Source organism: Hippopotamus amphibius, chromosome 3, assembly GCF_030028045.1.
Source record: "Hippopotamus amphibius kiboko isolate mHipAmp2 chromosome 3, mHipAmp2.hap2, whole genome shotgun sequence".
Lineage (NCBI taxonomy): Eukaryota > Metazoa > Chordata > Mammalia > Artiodactyla > Hippopotamidae > Hippopotamus > Hippopotamus amphibius.
The window spans coordinates 123,276,873-123,303,357 of record NC_080188.1 but is presented as its reverse complement, the minus strand read 5'-3'; the positions used below and the strand labels follow the sequence as shown (position 1 = coordinate 123,303,357).

The 26,485-nt window shown below is 44.3% G+C and overlaps 1 protein-coding gene across 5 annotated transcripts; it reads left to right on the top strand.

Moving 5' to 3' along the window:
* Window positions 1-246: 246 nt before the first annotated feature.
* Window positions 247-25,504, top strand: STX5 (syntaxin 5). 5 transcript variants are annotated; one of them, XR_009052635.1, is made up of 12 exons: window positions 247-382; window positions 1,069-1,312; window positions 2,314-2,384; window positions 2,550-2,605; window positions 2,724-2,794; window positions 6,592-6,708; window positions 6,787-6,843; window positions 7,006-7,087; window positions 7,556-7,662; window positions 7,832-7,953; window positions 23,483-23,603; window positions 24,757-24,773. XR_009052635.1 is itself a non-coding variant. In XM_057727386.1 (11 exons), the coding sequence occupies exons 2-11, from the start codon at window positions 1,088-1,090 to the stop codon at window positions 24,914-24,916; spliced, it is 1,068 nt and encodes a 355-aa protein (XP_057583369.1). In that variant the 5' UTR covers window positions 247-382; window positions 1,069-1,087; the 3' UTR covers window positions 24,917-25,504. The 5 variants fall into 5 exon arrangements, 4 of the variants coding, with proteins under 4 accessions (XP_057583369.1, XP_057583371.1, XP_057583370.1 ...); XM_057727386.1 differs by lacking the exon at window positions 23,483-23,603 and having other exon boundaries at window positions 24,757-25,504; XM_057727388.1 differs by lacking the exon at window positions 23,483-23,603 and having other exon boundaries at window positions 253-382; window positions 1,221-1,312; window positions 24,757-25,504.
* The last annotated feature ends 981 nt before the right edge of the window (window positions 25,505-26,485 follow it).

Below are 26,485 nucleotides of genomic sequence, written 5' to 3'. Positions count from 1 at the left end.
GTGCCTCCGAGGCCCGCTTTGGGAGCACAGGGCACGGAGCACCACCGGGGCTGCGGGCTCTTTAAGGCTCCTCCCCCGAGGCTGGCCCAGCCCCCTGGGCCACAGAATTTAGTGCCTTGGGGGGCGGGACCACGGAGGCAGCCTAGCCAATGGGAGAGCGGAGTTGTATTTGCGTTTGGGAGGAGGGGCGTGTCTCTCGGGTCGCCGGGCTTGAAAAGGCGTGGCACCGTCCTCTCGTCACCGGGGGTGGGGTTACGTGTGGGTGACGTGGCGGCCTCTGGTCTTCGGTCCGGTTTCGGCGGCTTCGGTTCCCGGGGAGGAGGTGGTGAGGACCCGGAAGATTGTGGCAGTGGCGGCGGCGGCGCCAGGCGGCAGAGAGGAGGTAGGACTCGCCCTAAGAGGAGTCTGGCCTCGGTGCCTGCTCTGGGCAGCTTTTTCTGGGGACGGCGTCGGGCGGGGGGGAAGGGAACCAGGAGCAAGCGGGCAAGTCCTGCCGGCCCGGCTCGAAGTGAGCGAATACCTCGCTGTCCAATCAGGAAAGCCCCTGTTGAGACAGACGTCAGCCTTAGCTAGTCAGTGGTTGCGATCCTCCAGAAGGTGGGACTTGGGCGAGGCGAGGGTGGAACTTCCTGTTTCAAATAAACACCTAGAGATGTCCCCCCTCCGCCTACCGAAGTGTGTCCCTCTCAGGAGGTCCGTCAGCCCTTCTCCCGGACGAGTCGGAGGAACCCGTGGATACGAAGGGGCCCATTTAGGGCCTGGGGCAGTTGCACGGGCTGGGCTGGAGCTTCGGGGCCCCAGGACCTGGCTCTGGCCCTGCCTCTACTTCAGGGCCCCGGCCCGCGCTCTGGCCGCCAGAACCAAGTTGGAAGAAGAGTCTGAGGAGGGGGCGGCTTGGGTCGGAGAAGAAGCGGGGTCTTGCCCACTGCGGGTTGGCCCCAGGCTCTGCGGGTGGCTTCGGGCGCGGAAGTCCGTGCCAAGTGCAGAGGGGGCCTGAGGATCTGCTGTTGGGGGGGATTTGTGGGGAAGGAGACTGCCTGGGGAATGACACTCTCCCCTCCACAACAGTCCAAGGTTATGCGTCTCAATGATCCCGCGGAAACGCTACGGGTCTAAGAACACGGATCAGGGTGTCTACCTGGGTCTCTCAAAGACACAGGTCCTGTCCCCTGCAACTGCTGGCAGTAGCAGCAGCGACATCGCCCCTCTGCCCCCCCCAGTGGCCCTGGTCCCTCCCCCTCCCGACACCATGTCCTGCCGGGATCGTACCCAGGAGTTCCTGTCTGCCTGCAAGTCCCTGCAGAGCCGTCAGGTAAGGACCTGGAGTGGGAAAAGCAGGAATGAGTCTTGCTCAAACCTGGGAGAGGCGGTGCTCCAGCACCGTTGATTAAAGTAATTCTTGGGGGGAGCCTGATGGAGAACTGGTCCAGCTTGAAGGGGGTGATTGGATCTGCCAAGCAACAGGGAAGAGGTGGGCTAACTAATCTAGAGGCGAGGATCTAGACTTTTTTTTTTAAATCAGGAATCCCTGAGCGTAGGGTTGCTATTCTGGAAGGACTGTCTCAGGGCGAGAGGAGGCTGCAGTATATTTCGTTTGGATAAGGAACAGGTTCTAGAAAGAGCTTTTAGCTCAGAGACAAGCACTTTGAATTCTAGTTCCAGTATAATTTTACCAAGTTTGCTCTGTGCCAACATGGAAGTTAATCTTGTTGGACCTCAGTTTTTATACCTGTAAAATGAAGGAAGTTTTCTGCATAACTAATTTTAATCAAAATCACTTTGTAGTGCTTTTTTAAAAATTAGAGATTTCTTTGTCTTGGTCCAAACTTTCTGAATCCAAGTGGAACCCAGTAGGTGTATTTTTAAATATTTTTATTGCTCAGCTTTTGTTAACATCTGCTTTTCTGTATGATCTCCAAGAGCTTTCCATTTATCCTCTTTGATTCCCAAATTGGAGGACTAGGATGGTAATACTAGTTACCATTTATTAGTGCTCATAATGGATCTGGTATTTGGCTAAAAAAATTTACAGCCTTTAGGTTTTTTAATCTTAGCAAGAATAAGAAGAGGTGTGTGGATTGTCTTCATTTTACAGAAGAGGAAAAAGAGATCCAGAATGGTTTAAGTAACTTGTCCCAAACCCTCCATCTAGTAAGTGGTGACGTCAGGATTTGAACCCAGGTCTACTGTGTGGACCGTCTGGTGGAGGATGCACTAGTGCTAGAGGGCGAGTTTAGTGGATACCTGAGGAACAGCAAAAGCTGGAAATGGGGAGGGAAAACTAAAGTTTTACCTCTTGACATTGATTTTCAGAATGGAATCCAGACAAACAAGCCGGCCCTGCGTGCGGTCCGGCAGCGCAGTGAATTCACCCTCATGGCCAAGTGAGTTGACAGAAGTTTTGTAGTGGGATGACCAGTGTCTGAGGAGAGGTGCCCTTGCCTGTGGTGACTTTGGCTGTGAAGACTGAGATTGGTTGTGCTGATGCTAATGTGGGAAAGGCCCTCTCCTTCCCTTCCCACAGTGTTCTCACTAATGCTCGTTTGCAGGCGCATTGGGAAAGACCTCAGCAACACATTTGCCAAACTGGAGAAGCTGACAATCTGTGAGTGTTCCTGGGGCCTTTCAGAGCTGGGGCAGTGAACCCGGGAGAGCTGAGGAACCATACTCTCTGAGCCTGGTCTTCGACCTCACCTGTCGTGGCTTCTTGTTTGTCTCTGCAGTGGCAAAGCGCAAGTCCCTCTTTGATGATAAAGCAGTGGAAATTGAGGAACTAACTTATATCATCAAACAGGTGAGCAGCTAGCAACCGGGAAAGCCCAGCACTTCCATCATTCTCTCTTGCTCTAGAGTGCCAGAGCAAGTTTCTAGAGCCAGCCCCAAACATCCTGCTTATCCATTGTTCATTGATCATCTGCTGTGTACAAAGCACTGTGCTGGGCACTTGCCACACAAACATTATGAGGCAGGATACCTGCCTTCAAGGGCTTACTGTCTAGAAAAGGTATCAGCCCCATAAACTCACACTTACAATGAATAGGAAGCAAGTGATACAGCAAAGATCTTATAAAAAGATGAGTGAGATAGTCTGGGGACACTGGGAAAATTTTTATTGAGGATGTGAAATCTGAGCTGGTTTCAGGGCTTGTGGAGAGGCAGTGGAAGAACATTCCAGACAAAAGAAACAGTGTGTGCAGAGGCATGTCTTATAAAAGGGAAAGTTCAAGCCTTTGCTCAGATATCACCTGCTCAGGGAGGCCTGCCATCACCATGCTGTTCAATACCCCAGCCTCCCAAATTCTAATCTTTATCTTGCTCTATTTTCTTTTTTATAGCACTTGATACATTCTCATGGTCTCTATAATTAACTTACTTATGTTTATTGTTTGTTTCTGTTTCCTCCCAGTTATCTCATCCTCCTCAAAAAAAGAAAAAAAAAAGCGCTAATGCCACAAGAGCAGAGATTTTTCTTTGTTTGTTCTCAGATGTATCCCAAACACCTATAACAGTGTCTGGCATGTAGTAGGTACTCAGTATTTGTTGATTGAATGAGTTATTGACAGCAGATGACGCTGAAAAGGTAGACTGGTAGTTGGTCATGAAGATCATCGTGGGGCTTGCTAAGGAGTGTGGAATCACTCTGAATGCGTGGGCTGCAAAGATGATCAGAACCTGGATTCCAGTTCTGTCTGCAGGACACTGATATAGCAGTTCTAACAGTGTTATTCATTTTTTCCCCAGAACAATGTAATAAGAATAAAATGAGAGGGACTTCCCTGGCGGTCCAGTGGCTAAGACTCCGCCCTTCCACTGCAGGGTGCCTGGGTTCAGTCCCTGGTCAGGAACTAGGATTCCACATGCCAAGCAGTGAGGCAAAAAAAAAAAAAAAAAAAGAATGAAATGAGAAATTGAATGACCATGGGGAAAAGAAAAACACCTTGGAGCATGAACAGGCGGAGAGGCTAGGGTGGAGGCGTGTGCAGTCCTCCAGTATGAAGATGATTATTGATTGTGGCAGCAGCGAAAGGGCAGACACATTCCAGAGATGCCGTGCTGAGTAGAAAAGAGAGGGTTCCATTAACTATTGGGGTGTTATTGCATGGACATTTAAGAACCACTGACTGGATTCAGACAGACCTCACATCCCAGGCCCACCACTTATGGTGTGACGTTGGGTAAGCTACCTAACTACTCTGAGCTTCAGTTCCCTTACAAATAAAAAGGGGATAAGGACAGTACCCACCCCACAAGGTGATTGTGAGGATTCACTGGTTTATTTTTTCGATCACTCATATTACTGAGTGACTCTTGGCTGTCTGGCTCTGAGGATTCAGTAGCAAACACGACAAATGTGGTCCCTGCCCTTGGGAAGTTCCTTTCGAATGGGTGAACTGGACACCATACAAGAAAACAGAAAAGATAGTTTCAGGTAGTGGCACATCCTGTTAAAGAAGTAAGGTGAGTGAGTTCCTCAGGGTAGGGGCCTGCTTTATATGGGATGATCTAGGATGGCCTGTCTGAGGAAGGTGCACAGAGACCTGAATGGTAAGGAGAAAACTGGGCATCCAAAGAGCTGATGAGGACATGTTCCATAAAGTGGGAATTGCAAAGGGAAAGACCTTGAGGCCTGGGCAACCTTGATGTGAAAGAGGCCAGTGTGCCTGCAGCACAGCTAGTGAGAAGGAGGCTGTTTGGGGGGCAGGGGGTGGGGTCATATAGCCTGTGTAAGTTGGGTAAGGAATTTGGATTGTGTACTAAATTTAGTGAGAAGCTCTTGGAAGATTAGGGATGACATGCCCTATTTTGGTTTAGAAGACCACTCTAGTTGTGTAGAAAGTGGATTGTAGGGGACAAACTCTAAAAGGAAGATCACTTAGGAGGCTCTAGGTGATTTTCAAGAGAGAGGACAGTTTGGACTAGGGTGGCTTTGTTAGAGAAGGAGATGAGTGGACACAGAATATATGTTGGAATCAGTTGGGTTCTTTGTGGGTTCCATGTGGATTAAGGGAAGAGAGAGGGATTGAGGATGACTTCTTAAGTTTTTGGTCCGAGCAACTGGTGATTGGTGGTGCCATTTACCAAAATGGCAAAGAAGGAAGGGGCTGGGGGGGGGGGGGTGGGCGGGGGAAGTAAAGGTTATTTTCTATGTTAAGTTTAAGTGAAAGTTGTAAGTTGCGTGGGGCACGGTAATCAAACCCGAGGCTGCTGTTCTGTTTACAAAGTGCTGAGTATATAGCAAATGCTCAGTGTAGGGTGTGGTTATGCTGTGGCATGTAGGTTGGGTTAAGGAGATATCAGTATGTGACTTAGAAGTTTCTAGCTTGGGCGTCTAAGTGGAGAGTGGTGCCATTTCCTAAGCTTCTGGGGGAGGAGATTTTATGGGGGGAAACCTGGAATGCAGTTTTGAAGACATGGCTACGGGAAGGCTGCATTAACGCCAAGGGGACAGAAACAGCAGCAGCAATCATTGAGGGGTCTCGAGAATCTTTGGGGCTCGGTTACTAATTGGAGGGATACTAACTGGGGGGACTATTGGGGGGGCTTTAGAAATTGCCTAATCTAGTTTTTTCTTCCAGCCTATTTATTTCATTTATTTATTTTTATTGGCTGTGTTGGACCTTTTGCTGCGCGCGGGCTTTCTCTAGTTGTGGAGAGCGGGGGCTAATCTTTGTTGCAGTGCGCGGGATTCTCAGTGCATTGGGTTCTCTTGTTGTGGAGCATGGGCTCTAGGCACTTGGGCTCCGTAGTTGGGGCACACGGGCTTAGCTGCTGTGCAGCATGTGGGATCTTCCTGGACCAGGGATCAAACTTGTGTCCCCTGCATTGGCAGGTGGATTCCTAACCACTGTGCCACCAGGGAAGTCCTCTAGCCTATTTCTTGAATTCACTATTTTTGACCTCTTCACCCTCACCCTCCTTTTCTTCCTCTAGTCCTTCCCTGGACCTCGCTGCCCTGGGACGAACTTTCTCTGCCAGTCCCAGCACCTCCCTCATCTCCCTTGTCTCTCGAGGCCCTTGGCAGGCAGGCTCGGGAAGCAGATGATCCATTGGCCTGGTGTAGAAAGCCTGGCTGCGCTACTAACTCATCGTGTATGACGTTGGACAAGTCACACCTTTCACTCTTCTACAATAGTAATTTTAAAAAGGAATTCTATATATGAAAATCATTTCATTGATACTTCCGGGAAGCTATGGTCCCTTTGCCTCTTCCCATCTCCTGAGTACAGCACAGATGTTTGTTGGTCAGCATACTCTGGGTCTGAGATTTTGGCCTTTTAGGGGGTTCTGTGGCTGTAAACATGACCTCACAGTGGGACTAGGACAGAAGGGTGGAAGGAGTAAACAATTCAGTTCTTTACAAATGGACGAGGACATATTTCAGCTCTTTCTGGCTGTACTCTGCAGGGACTGAGCCAGAGCAAACTCCAGAGCTTGGACTATCCCAGCAGCCCCTTCTGGTCTGTCTGAAATACCATCACCCCTGTTAGTAATGTCCACCCTGCCATCCCTGCCAGAGATGTCCACGTGGGAGAGACGCTGGCTCAGGACCCCCTGGTTGATACTCAGTTGTTCTCTTGGTTCTTTCACCAGGACATCAATAGCCTCAACAAACAAATCGCCCAGCTTCAGGATTTCGTGAGGGCCAAGGGCAGCCAGAGTGGCCGGCACCTGCAAACTCATTCCAACACCATTGTGGTCTCCTTGCAGGTGGGACCAGGGAGAGGGGGAGGCAGAAGGGAAGAAGGCGTTGTCTTCTCTGGTTGACCCTCTCTCGTTTTCTTCCAGTCGAAACTGGCCTCCATGTCCAATGACTTCAAATCAGTTTTAGAAGTGAGGACAGAGGTGAGAAGAATCTGTATAGAAGGAATAGGAATCTGGGGGTGAGGGCCCCAGAGGGAAATGGGAAGGGCAAGGGCAGCAGGGTCACGGGCACCAGGAGGACCCTCTCTAACGTGCCCGCTTTCCAGAAGCCTCAGGACCTTTGCATTCTTTCCCCAACCCCAGAACCTGAAGCAGCAGAGGAGCCGGCGGGAGCAGTTCTCCCGGGCACCCGTGTCAGCCCTGCCCCTTGCCCCCAACCACCTAGGTAAGTCATAGGCAATACAGGGAGCCCTGAGGGGTAAGGCTTAATTACTCTGGTTCTTGTATATTCCCAAGCCAGGGGTTGGGTGGGAGAATGGAGGGCCAAAGAAGTTGCTAGGCTTCACCTCTCAGAGGCCAGACCTGCTTGCTGGGATTTATGACCCACACCACGTCCACACTCTCAGCATGGGGGGGTGAATTCAGTCATGTTCAGAGGAATGACAGTTTCTAATATTTTTTGTGTACTTACTCAGTCACATTCTGTCACTTAATTTTCACAACCACCTTTTGAGAAAGCAACTGTTATTATCCCCCGTTTTACAGGTGAGGAAACTGAGGCTCAGAGAGGTTAAATGACTTGTCCAGGGTCACAAGGCTAGTAAGTGCCAGAGCTGGGATTCATATCCAGAGCATGTGGACTTTGAACCTTTTAACCGCGAAGCAGTGCCATGTCTTCTCTTTCTTCCCCCAGGGGGAGGTGCTGTGGTTTTGGGGGCAGAGTCCCGAGCCCCTGGAGACATAGCCATTGACATGATGGACTCCAGGACCAGCCAGCAGTTGCAGCTCATTGATGAGCAGGTACCCACGCTCTGAGCTGGGGAGGAGTTGCTCCTCTGTTTTCCTCTGTGGTCACAAGCAAGTGTTTAGAATGTGCCGTGGGTGGAATGGCAGAGTGGAGGGTGCTAAAGAGGAAGGCCCTACTCTGCGAAAGTCCCCAGTGCTCACGTACGCTCTCTCTCCTCTGAAGGATTCCTACATCCAGAGCCGGGCAGACACCATGCAGAATATTGAGTCCACAATTGTTGAGCTGGGCTCCATCTTCCAGCAGTTGGCACACATGGTTAAGGAACAGGAAGAAACCATTCAGAGGTGAGACTGTTTCTCTCTTTAACCTCAAAAACAGGAGCCTTCTCTTCTCTGTGGATTGGCAGCCTAAAGGTTCCCAGGGACAGCTTGATGCCCTTTAGAAGAGAAGAATGACTCCTGTCCACCCATGGGGTCAAGTTCGCCTGCCTCCATCCACTCAACAAGTGTTAATTGAGCACCTGTTCCATGTCATGCATTGTCCTAGGTGCTGGGGATATGGTGATGGATAGAACAGTTAAGTCTGTTCTGTGGAGCTTACTTTGTAGTATGGAATTCAATAGGGTGGCTGAGGACAGCTGTTAAAAAGAATTGAGAAGAAATTTTCAGGTAGTGATACGGGCTATACTGAGAATTAAAGTAGGATGAGGTATTGAGAAAGTGACGGAGGAGGTATATCAGTTTGGGTGCTCTGAAGACTTAATGTTTAAGCAGAGACGTGAACTCTAAGAGGAATCCAACCTTGCAAAGGAGAGGGTAAGAGTAGTCTAGGCAGTGTGGATAGCTAGAGCAAAGGCCCTATGATGGGACAGTCTTGCTGTATTAATGAATCAAGAAGGCCAGTGCAGCTAGAAAGCAATGACCAGGAAGAGAGAGGTACAGGATGAGACTAGAGGGAGGTAGGCCGAGCCCACCCATGGGAAGGCTTCTCTGCTCCCCTGGCACTCCCTGCTACTGCAAGAGGCATTTTATCTGCTCCTCTTCTTTGGCACTTAGCGTTCATTCAGTCAGTTCTGGAGATACAGCCGAGGACGAAAGAAACAAAGATCCCTGCGCTTGTAGAATGTACATCGTAGTAGGGGAGATAGATAATTTAAAATACACATAATAAGTAAATGGTCCACTATAAATTTTTGCCCAGTGATAAATACATAAATAAAAGTAGAATAGGGTAAACTAATCAGGAGTTCTAGGTTTGGAGGAGCAAGTTGTAATTTTAAATAGGATGGTTATGGTAGACCCTATTAAGAAGATGACGTCTATCCACGATTGGGGAAGGGTAAGGGAGTTTGCCATGTGGATATCTGGAGAAGAGTACCACGCAGTGGGAAGAACCAGTGTAAAGGCCTTCAGGCAAGAATATGTCTGATGAGTTAAAGGACAACAAAGAAGCACTGTATCTGGGGGCAAAGTGAGAAGGAGAGTAGCACCAGGTGAGGTTAGAGGGGAAATGGGAGACCAGATCATGTGAGGCCTTTTTAGCCAATGTGAGGATTTAGCATTTACTCTGAGTGACATGGGGAGCCATTGCAGGGTTTTGATGAAAGGTTATACTGTCTGACTTATACTTGCTTTCTTTCTTTCTTTTTAAATTTATTTTATTTTTGGCTGTGTTGGGTCTTCACTGCTGCATGCGGGCTTTCTCTAGCTGTGGTGAGCAGGGGCTACTCTTTGTTGCAGTGCGCAGACTTCTCATTGTGGTGGCTTCTCTTATTGCGCAGGCTTCAGTAGTTGTGGCACGTGGGCTCAGTAGTTGTGGCTTATGGGCTCTAGAGTGCAGGCTCATTAGTTATGGCACATGGGCTTAGTTGCTCTGCAGCATGTGGAATGTTCCCGGGCCAGAGCGCGAAACCATGTCCCCTGCGTTGGCAGGTGGATTCTTAACCACTGCACCACCAGGGAAGCCTTGTTTGTTTGCTTGTTGGACTGCACTGTGCAGCTTGTGGGATCTTAGTTCCTCCACCAGGGATTGAACCAGGCCACCACAGTGAAAGTGCCAAGTCCTAACCACTGGACAGCCAGGGAATTCCCTCTGACTTCTCTTTTAAAAGGGTCATTTGGTTGCTGTAGTCAGAAAGATTATAAGGGCCCAGGATAGAAGCAGGAAGATGGCTGCAGAGGCCTTTGCAATAATCTAGGCAAGAGGCGATGGTAGCAAGGCTGTATGGGTGGTAGTTGCATTCTGGATGTATGTTAGAGGTAGAACCAATAGGATCAATTACTTGATGAACTGAATGCAAGGTATAAAAGAAAAAGAGGAGTTTATGATAACTTCATGCTTTTTTTTAAATTATTAATTTAATTTATTTATTGGCTGCATTGGGTCTTCATTGCTGCACACGGGCTTTCCCTAGTTGCTGAGAGCAGGGGCTACTCTTTATTGTGGTGCGCGGGCTCCTCATTGTAGTGGCTTCTCTTGTGGAGCACAGGCTCTAGGCACGTGGGCTTCAATAGTTGTGGCACATGGACTTAATAGTTGTGGCTCACAGGCTCTAGAGCACAGGCTCAATAGTTGTGGTGCATGGGCTTAGTTGCTCCACGGCATGTGGTATCTTCCTGGGGCAGGGATCGAACCCGTGTCCCCTGCATTGGCAGGTGGATTCTTAACCACTGCGCCACCTTGGAAGTCCCTAATAGTATAATTTTTATCTTAAATTAAGAGGAAAAAGTAGTCCTTTATATTTAGTGATATATGTACTATTTCCAGGGCTCTTCATTTCTTCCTGAATATCCAGTTTCCATCTGCTGTCACTTCCCTTTAACCTGGAGAATTTTCTTTAGTACTTTTTTTTTTAATAAATTTATTTATTTATTTATTTATTGGCTGCATTGGGTCTTTGTTGCTGCACATGAGCTTTCTCTAGTTGCGGCGAGTGGGGGCTACTCTTCATTGTGGTGCGCCGGCTCCTCATTTTGGTGGCTTCTCTTGTTGCGGAGCATGGGCTGTAGGCATGCGGGCTACAGTAGTTGCAGCACATGGGCTCAATAGTTGTGGCTCATGGGCTTTAGAGCGCAGGCTCAATAGTTGTGGTGCACAGGCTTAGTTGCTCTGCAGCATGTGGGATCTTCCCGGAGCAGGGATTGAACCTGTGTCCCCTGCATTGGCAGGCGGATTCTTAGCCACTGTGCCACCTAGGAAGTCCCTCTTTAGTACTTTTTGTAGTGCAGATCTGCTGATGACAGATTCTTTTATCTGAAATTTCATTACTTCACCCTTATTTTTAAAGAAGTATTTATTTTATTTTTCGCTGTGTTGGGTCTTAGTTGCAGTGTGCAGGCTCCTCATTGCAGCATGTGGGCTTCTCTCTAGTTGTGGCCCATGTGCTCAGTAGTTGCAGCACTTGGACTTAGTTGTTCTGCTGCAGATGGGATCTTAGTTCACTGACCAGGGATCAAACCCGAGTCCCCTGCATTGGAAGGCAGACCCTTAACCGCTGGACGACCAGGGAAGTCCCCTCACCCTCTTTCTTCAGGAATGTTTTCTCTCTGCTTTAAACACTTTAAATAGATCATTCTACTGTCTTTTGGCCTCTTGTTTCTAATGAGAAGTCAGTGTTAGTTCTAACTGTTGTATGTAATATGTTTTCTTCTGGCTGCTTTTCAATATTTTTTTTCTTATCTTTAGTTTTCAGCAGTTGATGGTTTATGTACCTAGATGTAGTTTTCTTTGAATTTATGCTGCTTGGGGTTCTCTGAGCTTCTTGAATCTGTAAATTTATGTCTTTCACAAAGTTTAGGGAGTATTTGACCATTATTTCTTTAAAATTTTTTCTAACTCTTTCTGTCTTCTCCTTCTGGTAGTATATATGTATACATATATATAATCAACTATAGGAATTCCCTGGCAATCCATTGATTAGGACTCTGCAGTTTTACTCCAGAGGGCCAGGGTTCACTCCCTGGTCAGAGAACTAAAAGCCCACAAGCCACACAGTGCAGCCAAAAAAAAAAAAAAAAATTAACTATGACTGTATATATTCATTTTGTTGAGATATATGTATCTCTCAACAAATTGCATCTCATTAGGAGACATTTAGTGTCAGATTGTCCCTGTATTATTGAGAATGTTTGATCACTTGATTAAGTAGTAATAATCTCTCCTTTTAAAAGTACATTTTCTTTTTTGTGGTCAACAAGTGATTTTTGGGATACTCTGTTCCCCAAAAACTTTAGCCTAATGTTTCTAACAGGCAGTTATGATGCTTGTCTGGTCTGAATCAATTTATCTAATTAGGGTGCATTTTTTTTGTAAAGAAGAGCTTTCCTTTATTAACTGCATGAGCTGAAGTTCATCTCAATCAGGCTGGATAAAACCTTAATTATTTTCCTGTATTTTCAGAGTAAATAGTTTATGGAGCAGGTGCCACAGTAGTAACCAAGGAGGTCTTGTGTTTTGTATTACAGTTAGTTAGGATAAAGATTATTTTCAGTGCTCAGATTGTTCCCAATTTGTCCAGTGGAAGACAAGAGGTTTTTTTTTTTTTAAAGAATGGGAGAAAATAAAAGTATGTTTGTATTCTATTGGGAGTGATCCAGCAGAGAAATAAAAATTGATGATATAGCAGGAAGGGGGAAGAATTCTTAAAGTTATGTCCCTGAGAAGGTGAGAGAAAGTGGGATCCAGTGGATAAGTAGAGGACTTGGCTTTAAGATGAGCTGGTAATAGCTGGGAAAGCAGATGCTAGGGGGAGGGACCAAGACAGCTGAACTCATAGCACTGTATAAATGGCTGGTGCTCAACACCTACTAGTTGAATAACTAAACATCCTTTTAACCATTGGTTACAAAACCTGGATGTTCATAGGAACCCCCTGTAGAGCTTATATAAAATGAAGATCTTGCCAACCAGTGGCTGGCAGCCTTTGCACGAGGTAGGGCCTGGCAACTAATCAGACCAGGGGCCAGCCACACCTACCAGACCATCTATGCGTAGTCAGCCCCACCACAACAGAAGGGCCTGCGCAATATGGGGCAACCCCAGAGCATATAGCTCTGGTGATCAGAGGGAAGTACACTGCTGGGACACAGAACATTTCTTACAAAAGGGCATTTCTCTAAGGTCAGGAAACATAACCAACCTACCAGATACATAGAAATAAAAACAGTATTGGGTAAAATAAGGCAACAGAGGAGCATGTTCCAATCAAAGGAACAAGATAAGACCCCAGAAGAAGAACTAAGTGAAGTGGAGATAGGTGAACTACCTGATAGTTTAAGGTAAGATCGTAAAGATAATCAAGCAACTTAGGAGAAGAATGGAGGAAAACAGTGAGAAGTTAACAAAAAGTTAGAAGATATAAAGAAGAACCTAACAGATAAATATAACTGAAATGAAAAATACACTATAAGGAATCAACAGTAGATTAAATGATACAGAGGAATGGATCTGTGAGTTGGAAGATAGAATAGTAGGACTCACTGAAGCTAAAAAGAAAAAAGGAAAAAAGGAAGTGAGCACAGGTGAAGAGACCTCTGGGACATCGAGTGTATTAACATCTGCATTATGGGCTCTCAGAGGAGAAGGGAGAAAGAGACAGAGAACCTATTCGGAGACATGATACTATAGCTGAAAACTTCCCTGACGTGGGAAAGGAAACAGACATCCAGGTCCAGGAAGCCCAGAGAGTCCCAAATAGGAGCAACCCAAAGAGGACCACACCAAGGCACATTGTAATTAAGATAGCAAAAATTAAAGAGAGAATATTAAAAGCAGCAAGGGAAAAGTAACAAGTTATGTACAAGAGAATTCCCATAAGGCTATCAGCTGACTTTTCCAGCAGAAACTCTGCAGGCCAGAAGGGAGTGTCATGAAATATTTAAAGTGATTGAAAGGAAGAACCTACATCCAGGAACACTCTACCTGCCAAGGTTTTCATTCAGCTTTGAATGAATCAAAAATTTTATAGACAAGCAGAAGCTAAAATAGTTCAGCACTGCCAAAGCAGCTTTACAAGAAATGTTAAAGGGATTTCTCTAAGTAAAAAAGAAAAGGCCACAACTAGAAACATGAAAATTACAAAAGGAAAAAGCTCATTGGTAAAATTAAATGCACTGTAGTAAATCAACCACTTACAAATCTAGTAGGAAAATTAACAAAGACTAAAATCATCTATATCTACAGTAAGTAAGGAAGGGATACACAAAACAAAAAGACGTAAAATATGTCAAAAACAATAACCATGTGGGAGGGGAATAAAAATGCATCTGATCTTAAGAGATCAGCAACTTAAAAAAACCATATATGTATGGATCGCTATATATAAACCTCATGATAACCATAAACCAAAAATCTATAATAGGTAAACAAAAAGAGGAAGGAATTCAGACATAACACCAGAGATAGTCATCAAATCATAAGGGTAGAGAACAAAAGAAAGGAACAAAAAGAACTACAAAAAGAACCCGCAAACAGCTAACAAAGTGGCAATAAATACACACCTGTCAATAATTACTTTAAATGTAAATGGACTAAATGCCCCAATCAAAAGACATAGAGTGCTTGAGTAAATACAAACACAAGACCCATATATATGCTGCCTATATATAAGACTCACTTCAGATCTAAAGACACAACACACAGACTGAAAGTAAGGGGTTGGAAAAAGGTATTCCATGCAGATGGAAATCAAAAGAAAGCTGGGGGGCTTCCCTGGTGGTGCAGTGGTTGGGAACCCACCTGCCAGTGCAGGGGACACGGGTTCGATCCCTGGGCCAGGAGGATCCCACATGCCTTGGAGCAGCTAAGCCAGTGTGCCACAACTACTGAGCCTGCTCTCTAGAGCCTGTGAGCCACAACTGTTGAGCCCATGTGCTGCAACTACTGAAGCCTGCATGCCTAGAGCCCGTGCTCTGCAATGAGAAGCCACCACAATGAGAAACCTGCACACCACAACGAAGAGTACCCCCTGTTCACCACAGCTAGAGAAAGCCTGTGTGCAGTAACGAAGACCCAACACAGCCAAAAATTAAAAAAATAATAATAATAAAATTAATCTTTAAAAGAGAAAGAAAGCTGGGTAGCAATACTTACACAAAATAGACTTTATTTTTTTTAGAACTTTATTTTTATTGTACTTTTTTTTTTTTTTGGCTGCATTGGTCTTCATTGCTCTATGTGGAATTTCTCTAATTATGGCGAGTGGGGGCTACTCTTCATTGCAGTGCGCGGCCTTCTCATTGCAGTGGCTTCTCTTGTTGCAGAGCACGGGCTTTAGGCACACAGGCTTCAGTGATTGAGGCGCATGGGCTCAGTAGTTGTGACATACAGGCTTAGTTGCTCTGCAGCATGTGGAATCTTCCCAGACCAGGGATAGAACCTGTGTCCCCTGCATTGGCAGGCAGATTCTTAACCACTATGCCACCAGGGAAGTCCCCAAAATAGACTTTAAAACAAAGACTGTAACAAGAGATAAGGATGCTACATAATGATCAAGGGATCCATCCAATAAGAAGATATAACAATGTAAATATATGTGCACCCAAACATAGAAGCACCTGAATATATAATGCAAACATTAACAGATATAAAGGGAGAAATTGACACACAATAATAGTAGGGGACCTTAACGTCCCACTTTATTAATGGACACATCAGACAAGGAGTCAGTAAAGAAACACTGGCCTTAAATGACACATTAGACCAAATGGGCTTATACAGAGAACGTTCCTCCAAAAGCAGCAAAATACAAATTCTTTTCAAGTGCATATGGAACATTCTGCAGGATATATCACATGCTAGGCCACAAAACAAGTCTCAGTAAATTTAAGAAAACTGAAATCATATCAAGCATCTTTTCTGACCACAATGCTATAAGAGTAGAAATCAACTACAAGAAGAAAACTGCAAAAAACACAAGTGGAGGCTAAACAATATGCTGCTAATCAACCAGTGGATCACTGAAGAAATGAAAGAAGAAATAAAAATTACCTGGAGACAGAACAAAAACCAAAACCCAAAATCTGTGGGATGCAGCAACAGTAGTTCTAAGAGGGAAGTTGATAGCAGTAGAAGCCTGCCTCAGGAAGTAAAAATCTCAAACAATCTGCCCTTACACCTAAAGGGACAAGAAAAAGAACAAACCCAAAGTTAGTAGAGGAAAGAAGTAAAGAAGTTTAGAGCAGAAGTAAATGAAATAGAGACTGAAAAAAAAAAAAGAAAAATTCAGTGACACTAAGAGGAGATAAAATTGATAAACCTTTAGCCAGACTTATCAAGAAGAAAAGAGAAAGGGCCTTAGGCAATAAAATCAGAAATGAAAAAGGAGAAGTTACAACTGATACTACAGAAATACAAAGGATCAAAAGAGATTACTATGAAAAACTATATGCCAATAAAATGGACAACCTAGAAGCAGTGAACAAATGCCTAGAAATGTATAATCTCCCAAGATGAAATAGGAAGAAATAGAAAATATGAACAGACCAATTACCAGTAATGAAATTGAATCAGTAATTTTAAAAAAACTTCCAAAAAAAGTCCAAGAACAGATGGCTTCACGGGTGAATTTTACCAAATGTTTAAAGAGGAGTTAACACCTATCCTTCTCAAACTATTCAAAAAAATTGCAGAGGAAGGAATGATTCTAAACTCATTCTACAAAACCAGTATCACCCTGATACCAAACCAAAGATATCCAAAAAATAAAATTACAGGCCAATATCACTGATGAACATAGATGCAAAAATCCTCAACAAAGTATTAGCAGACTGAATCCAGCAATACATTAAAAATATACACCATGATCAAGTGGAAATTTATTCCAGGGATTCAAGGATATTTCAATATCCATAAATCCATCAGTGTGATACACCACATTAACAAATTGAAGAATAAAAATTATATGATCATCTCCACAGATACAGATAAAGTTTTTGACAAAATTCAGCATCCATTTATGCTTAAAAGCTCTGCACAAAGTGGGCATAGAAGGAACATACCTCAACATAATAAAGGCCATATATGATAAGCTGACATCGCTTCTCGGCCTTTTGGCTAAGATCAAGTGTATGATAAGCTGACAGCTAACATCATACTCAGCGGTGAAAAGCTGAAAGCATATCCTCGAGATCAAGAACAAGGATGCCCACTCTCACCACTTTTATTCAACAGAGTATTGGAAGTTCTAGCCACAGCAATCAGAAGAAAATGAAGTGAAAGGGATCCAGATTGTAAAGGAAGAAGTAAAACTGTCACTGTTTGCAGATGACATGATACTATACATAGAAAATCCTAAAGGTGACACCAAAAAGTTACTAGAAGTCATTGATAAGTTCAGTAAAGTTGCAGGATACCAAATTAAGACACAGAAATCTGTTGAATTTCTATACACTAACAGCAATCAGAAAGAGAAATTAAAGAAACTCATTTACGATCACATCAAAAAGAATACTGAGGAATACATCTAAGGCAGTAAAAGACCTGTATTTGGAAAACTATAAAACACTGATGAGAGAAATTGAAGAGGACACAAACAGAACAATATACCATGTTCTTGGATTGGAAGAATTAATATTAAAATGGCCATACTCCCCAAGGCAATCTGCAGATTCACTGCAATCTCTATCAAAATACTAATGGCAGGACTTTCCTGGTAGTCCAGTGGTTAAGAATCCACCTTCCAGTGCAGGGGACAAGGGTTTGATCCCTGGTCAGGGAACTAAGATCCCACATTCTGCAGGGCAACTAAGCCTTCAAGCCACAACTACAGAGTCCACTCACCACAACGAAGATCCCATGCAACTAAGACCCAACACAGCCAAAAATAAACAAATAAATATTTAAAAAATTATTAGTGGCATTTTTCGTAGAACTAGAACAAATTGTTTTAAAATTTGTATGGAAACACAGACTCAAAACAGTCTTTTTTTTAAATTAATTCATTTATTGGCTGCATTGGGTCTTTGTTGCTGCACATGGGCTTTCTCTAGTTGCAGCGAGCAGGGGCTACTCTTCATTGCAGTGCATGGGCTCCTTATTGCGGTGGCTTCTTGTTGCAGAGCACAGGCTGTAGGCACGTGGGCTTCAGCAGTTGCAGCACACAGGCTCAGTAGTTGTGGCTCACAGGCTCTAGAGCACAGGCTCAATAGTGTGGCACATGGGCTTAGTTGCTCCACAGCATGTGGAATCTTCCTAGAGCAGGGATTGAACCGGTGTCCCCTGCATTGGCAGGTGGATTCTTAACCACTGCACCACCTAGGAAGTCCCCAAATAGTCTTGAGAAAGAAGAACAGAGCTTAAGGTGTCATGCTCCCTGTCTTCAGACTGTACTATTACAAAGCTATAGTAATTGGGACTTCCCTGATGGCACAGTGGTTAAGTCCCAATGCAGGGGGCCTGGGTTCGATCCCTGATCAGAGAACTAGATCCCATATGCATGCAGCAACTAAGAGTTTGCATGCCACAGCTAAGGAGCTGGCAAGCCACAACTAAGACCCAGCACAACCAAATAAATATTTTTAAAAAGCTACAGTAATCAAAATGGTATGGTACTGAAACAAAAACAGACACGTCAATGAGACAGAATAGAGAGCCCAGAAATAAACCACTTATGGTTAATTTTTTTAATTAATTAATTTTATTGGCTGCGTTGGGTCTTTTTGGTTGTGCGTGGGCTTTCTTTAGTTCCGGTGAGTGGGGGCTACTCTTCATTGTGATGTGCGGGCTCCTCATTGCCGTGGCTTCTCTTGTTATGGAGCACGGGCTCTAGGCGCGTGAGCTTCAGTAGTTGCAGCACATGGGCTCAATAGTTGTGGCTCATGGGCTCTAAAGCGCAGGCTCAACAGTTGTGGCACACAGGCTTAGTTGCTCCTCGGCATGTGGGATCTTCCTGTCGCAGGGATGGAACCTGTGTCCCCTGCATTGGCAGGCGGATTCTTAACCACTGCGCCACCTAGGAAGCCCCACTTATGGTTAATTAATTCCTATGTCAATTAATCTATGACAGAGGAAACATGAATATACAATGGGGAAGAGATGGTCTCTTCAATAAGTGGTGCTGGGAAAACTGGACAGCTAGGTGTAAAAGAGTGAAATTAGAGCATTTTTTCACACCATACAAAAGGAAACTCAAAGTGTGGGAATTCCCTGACAGTCCAGTGGTTAGGACTCTGAGCTTCCACTGCTAGGGGCCCGGATTTGATCCCTGGTCAGGGAACTAAGATCCTGCAAGCCGTGCAGTGTGTCAAAAAAAAAAAAAAAAAAAAAAGGGGGCTTCCTAGGTGGCGCAGTGGTTGAAAATCCGCCTGCCAACGCGGAGGACACGGGTTCAATCCCTGCTCCAGGAAGATCCCACATGCCATGGAGCAGCTAAGCCCGTGCGCCAAAAAAAAAAAAAAGAAAAGAAAGAAAAGAAAAAAAGTGGATGAAAGACCTAAATGTAAAACCAGAAACCATAAAATTCCTAGAAGGAAACTCAGGCAGAACACTCTTTGACATAAATTATAGCAGTGTTTTTTGCATCAGTCTCCTAAAGCAAAGGAAACAGAACCAAAAATAAACAAATGGAATATTTGCAAATGATACGACTGATGGGTTAATATACAAAATGTATAAGCAGCTCATAGAACTCAACATCAAACAAACAACCTGATGAAAAAATGAGCAGAGGGACTTCCCTGGCGGTCCAGTGGTTAAGACTGCACACTCCCGATGCCAGAGACACAGGTTCCATCCCTGATTGGGGAACTGGGATCTTGCATGCCCCACAGTGAGGCAAAAAAAAAAAAAAGAAAAAGAGCAGAATGGGGAATTCCTTGGTGGTCCAGTGGTTAGGACTTGGTGCTTTCACTGCTAGGGCCAGGTTCAGTCTCTGGTCAGGGAACTAAAATCCTGCAAGCTGTGTGGCACAGCCCAAAAAAAAAAGAGCATAAGACCTGAGTAGACATTTTTCCAAAGAAGACAGACAAGTGGCCAACAGGCACGTGAAAAGATGCTCAACATTGTTAATCATTAGAGACATGGAAATCAAAACCACAATAAGATAACACCTCACACTTGTCAGACTGGCTAGCATCAAAAAGACCACAAATAACAAATAGTGGCAAGGATATGGAGAAAAGGGAACCCTTGTACACTGTTGGTAGGAATGTACATTGGTGCAGCCACTGTGGAAAATGGTATGATGGCATGGAGGTTCCTCAAAAAAGTAAAAATATTAGAATGACCATATGGTCCAGCACTTCTACTCCTGGGTATATATCTGAAAAAAACGAAAACACTAATTTGAAAAGATACAGTCACCCTAATATTCATAGCAGCACTACTTAGAATAGCTAAGGTATGGAAGCATCCTAAGTGTCCATCAACAGATGAATGGATAAGGAAGATGTGGTACGTATATACAATGGAATACTGCTCAGCCATAAAAAAGAATGAAATCTTGCCATTTGCAACAACTTTTGCAACAGTGAATAGACTTGGAGTGTATTATGCTTAGTGAAGTAAGTCAGAAAAAGACAAATACTGTATAATATCACTTATATGTGGAATCTAAAAAATAAGACAAACTAGTGAATACGACAAAAAAGAAACAGACTGAAAGAACAGTTGGTTACCAGTGGGGAGAGTGGGGGGGGGAGGGGCAACATAATGATAGGGGATTAAAAAGTACAGACTACAATGTATAAAATAAATAAGCCACAAGGATATATTGTACAGTTCAGGGAATATAGCCAATATTTTGTAATAACTGTACATGGGATATAACCTTTAAAAATTGTGAATCACTGTGTTGACATCTAAGACATAATATTATAAGTCAACAATATGTCAATTTAAAATGGAAAGAAAAAAGTGAATGAATATAACAGAAACAGACTCACAGACATAGAGAATAAACCAGTGGTTACTGATGGGGAGAAGGAAGGGAGAGGGGCAAGATAGGGGGAAGGTTTTAAGAGATAAAAACTGTATATAAAATAAATAAGCTACAAAAATGACAAGCCAAAGAGTTAAGATGAAACAGACTGAATAAAAATTTATAGTTTGTGCCTTTAAAAAAATAAAATAAGCTACAAGAATGTAAATATTTTACAGCACAGGAAATATAGCCAACATTTTATAATAATTTTAGAGTATAATCTATAAAAACTTTGAATCACTATGTTTAAACCTGAAACTACTGTAATATCTTAAATCAGCTATACCTAATTAAAAAAATATATTTTCTCCTAAAAAAATGAAGGTTCCTGGCGGTCCAGTGCACTCCCATTTGTGGAATCAGAATCTCCAAGTGTGAGGCCAGGAACCTGTTTTTTTTTTTTTTAACTTTGCCCAATTCTTCACACTACTTCAGTATTCTCAGTTGGGTAAGAAGAAAGGCCATTAGCAGAGAGAATCAGGGAGAGGAGGCGTGGGCCTATTGAGGAACCTGCAGGTACCCACATTCCCGCCCACTTGCTCTGATGCCTTCAGGCAACGTCCAGTCCTGGTTATTCTTAATTCCCCACAGCACCTAGCAGAGCACTTTTGCTCTTGGTTGTTGATCAAGTGAAACTGGATGAACACCTGCATTTGTACAAAGCCGGTTTCCCAGCACCAGCCTCACACATTTAATTGGGCAATTTAAAGGCACTGTGAGGACCTGCTGTCTTGGTCCTAGAATCAGGAGAATTGACTGATCCTTATCTGGTTCAGCTGAGACTTGGGGAATCTCCTGCTGAGTTAGGCCATAAACACCAGAGCTCCTCAGGCTACAATGTATTTTGAATATCAGAATATTATAGATTCAAAGAAACATTGTATCAGTAAAAGATGTTTATGTTCTTTCCCCAGTGCATACGTGTTTTATTTTTTATTTATTTTTGTTTATTTATTTTTGTATGTGTTTTAAATAGAGTTAGGGAATTCCCTGGGGGTCCCGTGGGGGCATGGGTTAGGTCCCTGGTCCAGGAACTAAGATCCTGGCCTGCCGTGGCACAATGAGGCCAAAAAACAAAAACAAACAAAAAACAACTGAAAGCCTTTTATAAAAAAAGAAAAAAAAGTTAGATTTATATTATATATACAACTTTACTTTCTAGTCATCATCAAAAGAGTGTCTTAAGTATTTTTCAGCGTTAGTACTCATTTGTTCATTGGTTTAGCAAACATTTGTTGTTGCTGCTGTGAGCTAGTCCTCCTGGATCTGGGGATAGGGAGAGAACACAAGAGATTTGTTCCGGATACGGCGGGGAGAGCATCAGACTTCATGGGACAGCCCAGAGGCATGAGATACATGGTCTTGATGCTCAGGAGAGACGGCTAAGCTAGAGATAAGGACTTGGGAGTCAGCAGCTTCTTGGTGAAACCGTGGAGGTAGATGAGACCACCCAGGGACAGTGGGTAAAGTGAGAGTAAGGACAGGACAGATCCCCATGGATTCCAGGTGTATGTGGTGAAGGGAAGAATCTGTCCAAGAAACTGAGGAGGAAGTTTTAGGCAGATGAGAGAAAAAAAAGAGATGTGTCCTTAGAAGCTGAGGTGTAAAGAATTTTAGGGAGAAGGGAGTGGTTATTTCTTGGTGCCCCTGAGAAGGGAACTGTGAATTAAGGATCCACAGGTGTTAATTGGATCAGTGCCAGAAATTTCAGCTGAGTGGCTTAGAAGCAATCTAATGAAAGAGAGAAAATTTGTGGGCAACGATATGAACAAAAAATTGAAATTTTGAAAGGATGGTATTTTTAAAATAGACACAGATATTCTTGTGTTTGCTTCCCGCAAATGCCAGTGGATCTGGATTTGAACACCCTCTTGAGAAACAATGATTTCGTCCAGAGCTCTCAGTATGTAGTTTCCTGGGCCCCAACCCTAGAATCTCTGAATGTGAGACCTAAGAATTTGCTCTCTCTCTCTCTCTTTTTTTTTTTTCCCTGGCCATGCTGTTCAGCTTCTGGGATCTTAGTTCCTCCACTAGAGATTGAACCCAGGCCCACAGCAGTGCAAGTGCCGAGTCCTAACCACTGGACCTCCAGGGAGTTCCAGAATTTGCATTTCTGAGGGAATTCCCTGGTGGTCCAGTGGTTAAGACTCAGTGCTTTCACTGCTGTGGGCCTACATTCAATCCCTGGTTCAGGTTCTAAGATCCCAAAAGCCACTCGCTGCAGCCAAAAAAAAAAGCATTTTTGAGGTGTTCAACAGGTGATTCTTATTTTTTTTCTAAGGTATAAAAACTGCTAATCTAGCATTACTCGGTTATTTTCCTTTTCCCTCCAACTTGTAAATGAAAAATTTTCAAAGTGTAGAAAAGTTGAGAGGATAGCTTAAGGAATACCTATATTCCTTTTATCTAGATCCACCAGCTCTTGACATTTTATCATATGTACTTCCTCTCACCTTTTTTTTTTTTTCTGAATCATTTAAAAGTCGGTGCAAACATCATGACATTTTATCCCCAGATACTTGAGCAAGCATCTGCCAAGAATAGGTATATTCCTGAACAGCCACAGTACCATTATCAAGCCTAAGAAAATGAACAATTTTCCAACACAATCCTGTCCTTGTTCCAGACTCAAATTTCCCCAACTGTTCTAAAACGACATTGTTAGTTTTCTTCCTTCAGTTTAAGATTTAAACAGCATTCATACATTTCATTTGATTGTTGTATCTCTTTAGTCTGCCTTTCGTTTGGGTTTTTTTTTTTTTTTTTTGGTGATGCTTTTTTTTTGGAAGAGGCCAGTGCCTGTTCTACAAAGTCCTACATATGTACTTATCCACTGTTTTCCCTATGATTAAATTTAAGTTCAATATTTTTGGCCAGCTACATAGGTGATCATATCAGTAGGTGCTTGATGAGGTTATCTCTTTATTGGTGATACCAAGTTTGGTCACTTGTTCAAGGTGGTGACCACCAGACTAAGTCATCTGTGGAGTGATGTTTTGAGTCTCTGCGAATGTCCAGCTCCTTAGCCCCTTGATGATCCATGCCTGATTCGTTTGTGAGTGTGTATGTGGCAAAACGGTAATTTTCTAATTCACTTATTCGTTTATTAGCTGACATTCTTCCATCAAGAAGGAGCTTTCTCTCTTTAAAATCACTGTAAGACAATAGTAATTTCTTTCCGTGTGTAAGTTTTCATTCACGGACTCCCATTTAAAATCTTTTCTCTGCCAGATTGCATTCATTGTTTTTCCATTTTTGTTAAGCAAAGCCATTATAATTGCTAATATGAATGAGTTTTATTGGGTATAAGATGACAAATGCATCCACACTGAGAGATCTAATTATAGCCAAAAGCTAGGAAACCCTATACTTTGGCCTCCCTGACGTTAATAGGGAGTCATGAACAATCCAGGCTCCTGTTTTTGGACAGAGATTAGCTCGCTGTCCTCATGACCACCTTACCAGGACCCTGGGCTTGCAGCCACTGGCCCAGCCTTTCCTCTCACTTTCCTAGTTGATTACCAGGCCCCACCAACTTTTCTGACCTCACAGCTCCCAAAGGTCCCTGCTCCCAGTGACTCCCTTTGCAAAGACCAGGGTTTATGTTTGGTTTTTAGGATTGCGCATGCAATTAGCTGGGAAAATGTTTGATTTTCCTCAGCAATGTCTCAAGAGATTGCCATTCTTCTCAGGACTTCTCTATATCCTGAGAGACATGTTTTCCTACTATAGGGCTTTTCTTATCCCTTGGCTTTCCATCCATATCATCAAGTTTTTCTTCCTTTCTCACTCAGAACTGGGGTTTCCTGACCATAATGGTCTGTGAACTTTTCCCCCTTATTACAACTGCAATACTGTCTATTAGACAAAAATCAGTAAATACCGATGAGCAAAAAATTATAACTAACATTTTGGATCCTCTTAGTATGGGTTGGGCACTTTATAGAACTCATTTAAGACTGACGACAAACCTAGGATTTGTGTTATCCTCATTTTTCCTTCCTTTGCAGTTGAGGAAAATGAGACTTGAGGTTAAATGACTGGCTTAGGGTCGTAAGCTAATAAGTTGCAGAGCTGCTTTTCAAACCAAAGCCAAGACTTGTTTATATCACCCTCCCAGAGCTTTTTCTATATATCAATACAAATATATATACACACAAAAAATACACTTCAACAGCATTCTTTTTAATCCAGTGTCATTCTCTTTCCCTTCCTCCCACCCTATCCCTAGGATCGACGAGAACGTGCTGGGAGCCCAGCTGGATGTTGAGGCCGCCCACTCAGAGATCCTCAAGTACTTCCAGTCTGTCACCTCCAACCGGTGGCTCATGGTCAAAATCTTCCTCATCCTCATTGTCTTCTTCATCATCTTTGTGGTCTTCCTTGCCTGAACCCTGTTTACTCTGAGGCACCCCGTGGGGGTTTGGAACCCTTCTGGGAGGGCAGGTGGCCAGAGCTGCCACTGAGCCTGTGCAGGGTGCTTGGGAGAAAGGCCCTGTTTCCTTGAAACTGCTAAGAGTGGCCACTGCCCCCGATCCCCCACTCCTTGCCTCTGGCCACCTGGTCCTCCCCTCACCACCCTCCGGCCCATGAAACACACACGGTTCTGGATTTGGACTCTGCTGCGAAGTGGCTGGAAGGGAGCAGGGGCCAACTGGGGGGCTCGTCGGGCAGGTTGTCTCCACTAGGAGATTTTTATAAACCCTCCGCAGCCTGTCGCAAAGGAAACTTTGGCAGCAGGGGGAGGTGATGCCCTTCCCCACCTTCCTGAGAGTAAGGAGAGGAAGTGAAACTGGCCTAGGGACCAACTTTCCCATCTGGGTTAGAATTTTACCTCTTCTTCCTCTCTTCACCATGTGAGGCAGGGGGCCCTGAGCCCCTAGGCTGCCTAAACAACCCCAACTTTGGCTGCAGGTGACTCTCAATCTGCCAACTGTGCTGCAGCCCGTTTTCTCCCAATTACAAGACTGTCAGCCTCACTAGCCATGTTGTCATTTCTGGGTGGGAGCGTCGAAGGGCCTAGGCAGCAAGTGGAATGAGCCCACTGCCCAATATTATAATTGAAAAGGTTGGGCTGATGGCCTTGAGGGGCCAGATTTTGGGCTCCTTGTACACAGCTGCCTTCAGCAGGGGATAACCAAGTGCAGTAGCACTTAATTAGCATGGAAACTTCCTTTCAAAGTGGGGAGCAGCATCCCAGAGTGGGTCTCTGATTGGTGGCAACTTCCAGGACCATCTCCAGAAGTATTTGGACCTGTTTCATCTGCATCCTCCAGCCTGCTGGCCCCACATTTTCCTTGGGCCAGATGAAGCAGGAGTTTTGCCTGCTGCCAGGAGTGAAAGGTGAAGAAAAGAATTTGTTCCCAGCTCCAGCTGAGGCTCTTGGTCCTCTCCAAGCCCCTCACCAAATCCAATGAAGAGAGAATGAAGTAGAGACCTGCCTGGAATATCTGCCCTCCAGGGAGGTCAATATGCTTGTCAGTCCTGACCAAGACCCACAACCACCTCATTCTGAGGTCACTGGAGTTCCCCCCTTTCACACACCCCAAAGGAAGCTCAAGCCATAGCAACGACAATCGCCATACACTGGGCTGGCCATGGTACTTTGCGGGGCTGGCGGGGGGTGGGGGTGGCGGTGGCAGCGTCTAGGAGAGCCCAGGGCTTTCCTAGGTCTGGCATTTTAATATTTCCTCTCCCCTTGGCCTGTGTTCAGGGGGTGGTCTTGCTTGCATCTTCACTGCCCTGTTGACACACCCTGTGGGTTTAGCACAGCACATCTGTGGTAGGTGGGGTGGTCTGTCGAAGACGACCAAACCCCGACAAATGCAGTTTTGCTCATTTGACTCGGCAACTCTTCTTGGGGGAAGTGCACAGATCAGAAGTTTGTTTCATAAATATTTGTTGAGTTCCTGCCACGTGTTAGGTATGGTACTGAGCCAGGTGCTAGAGAAAAAAAGCCA

What these genes read in the sequence shown, in the direction of transcription:
- STX5 (XM_057727386.1), top strand. Translation starts at nt 1,088, where the DNA reads ATGATCCCGCGGAAACGCTACGGGTCTAAGAACACGGATCAGGGTGTC. An exon ending in TAACTTATATCATCAAACAG is followed by an intron (nt 2,795 to 6,591) that starts GTGAGCAGCTAG and finishes TTCTTTCACCAG; the next exon opens with GACATCAATAGCCTCAACAA. An exon ending in CAGGAAGAAACCATTCAGAG is followed by an intron (nt 7,954 to 24,756) that starts GTGAGACTGTTT and finishes CCCTATCCCTAG; the next exon opens with GATCGACGAGAACGTGCTGG.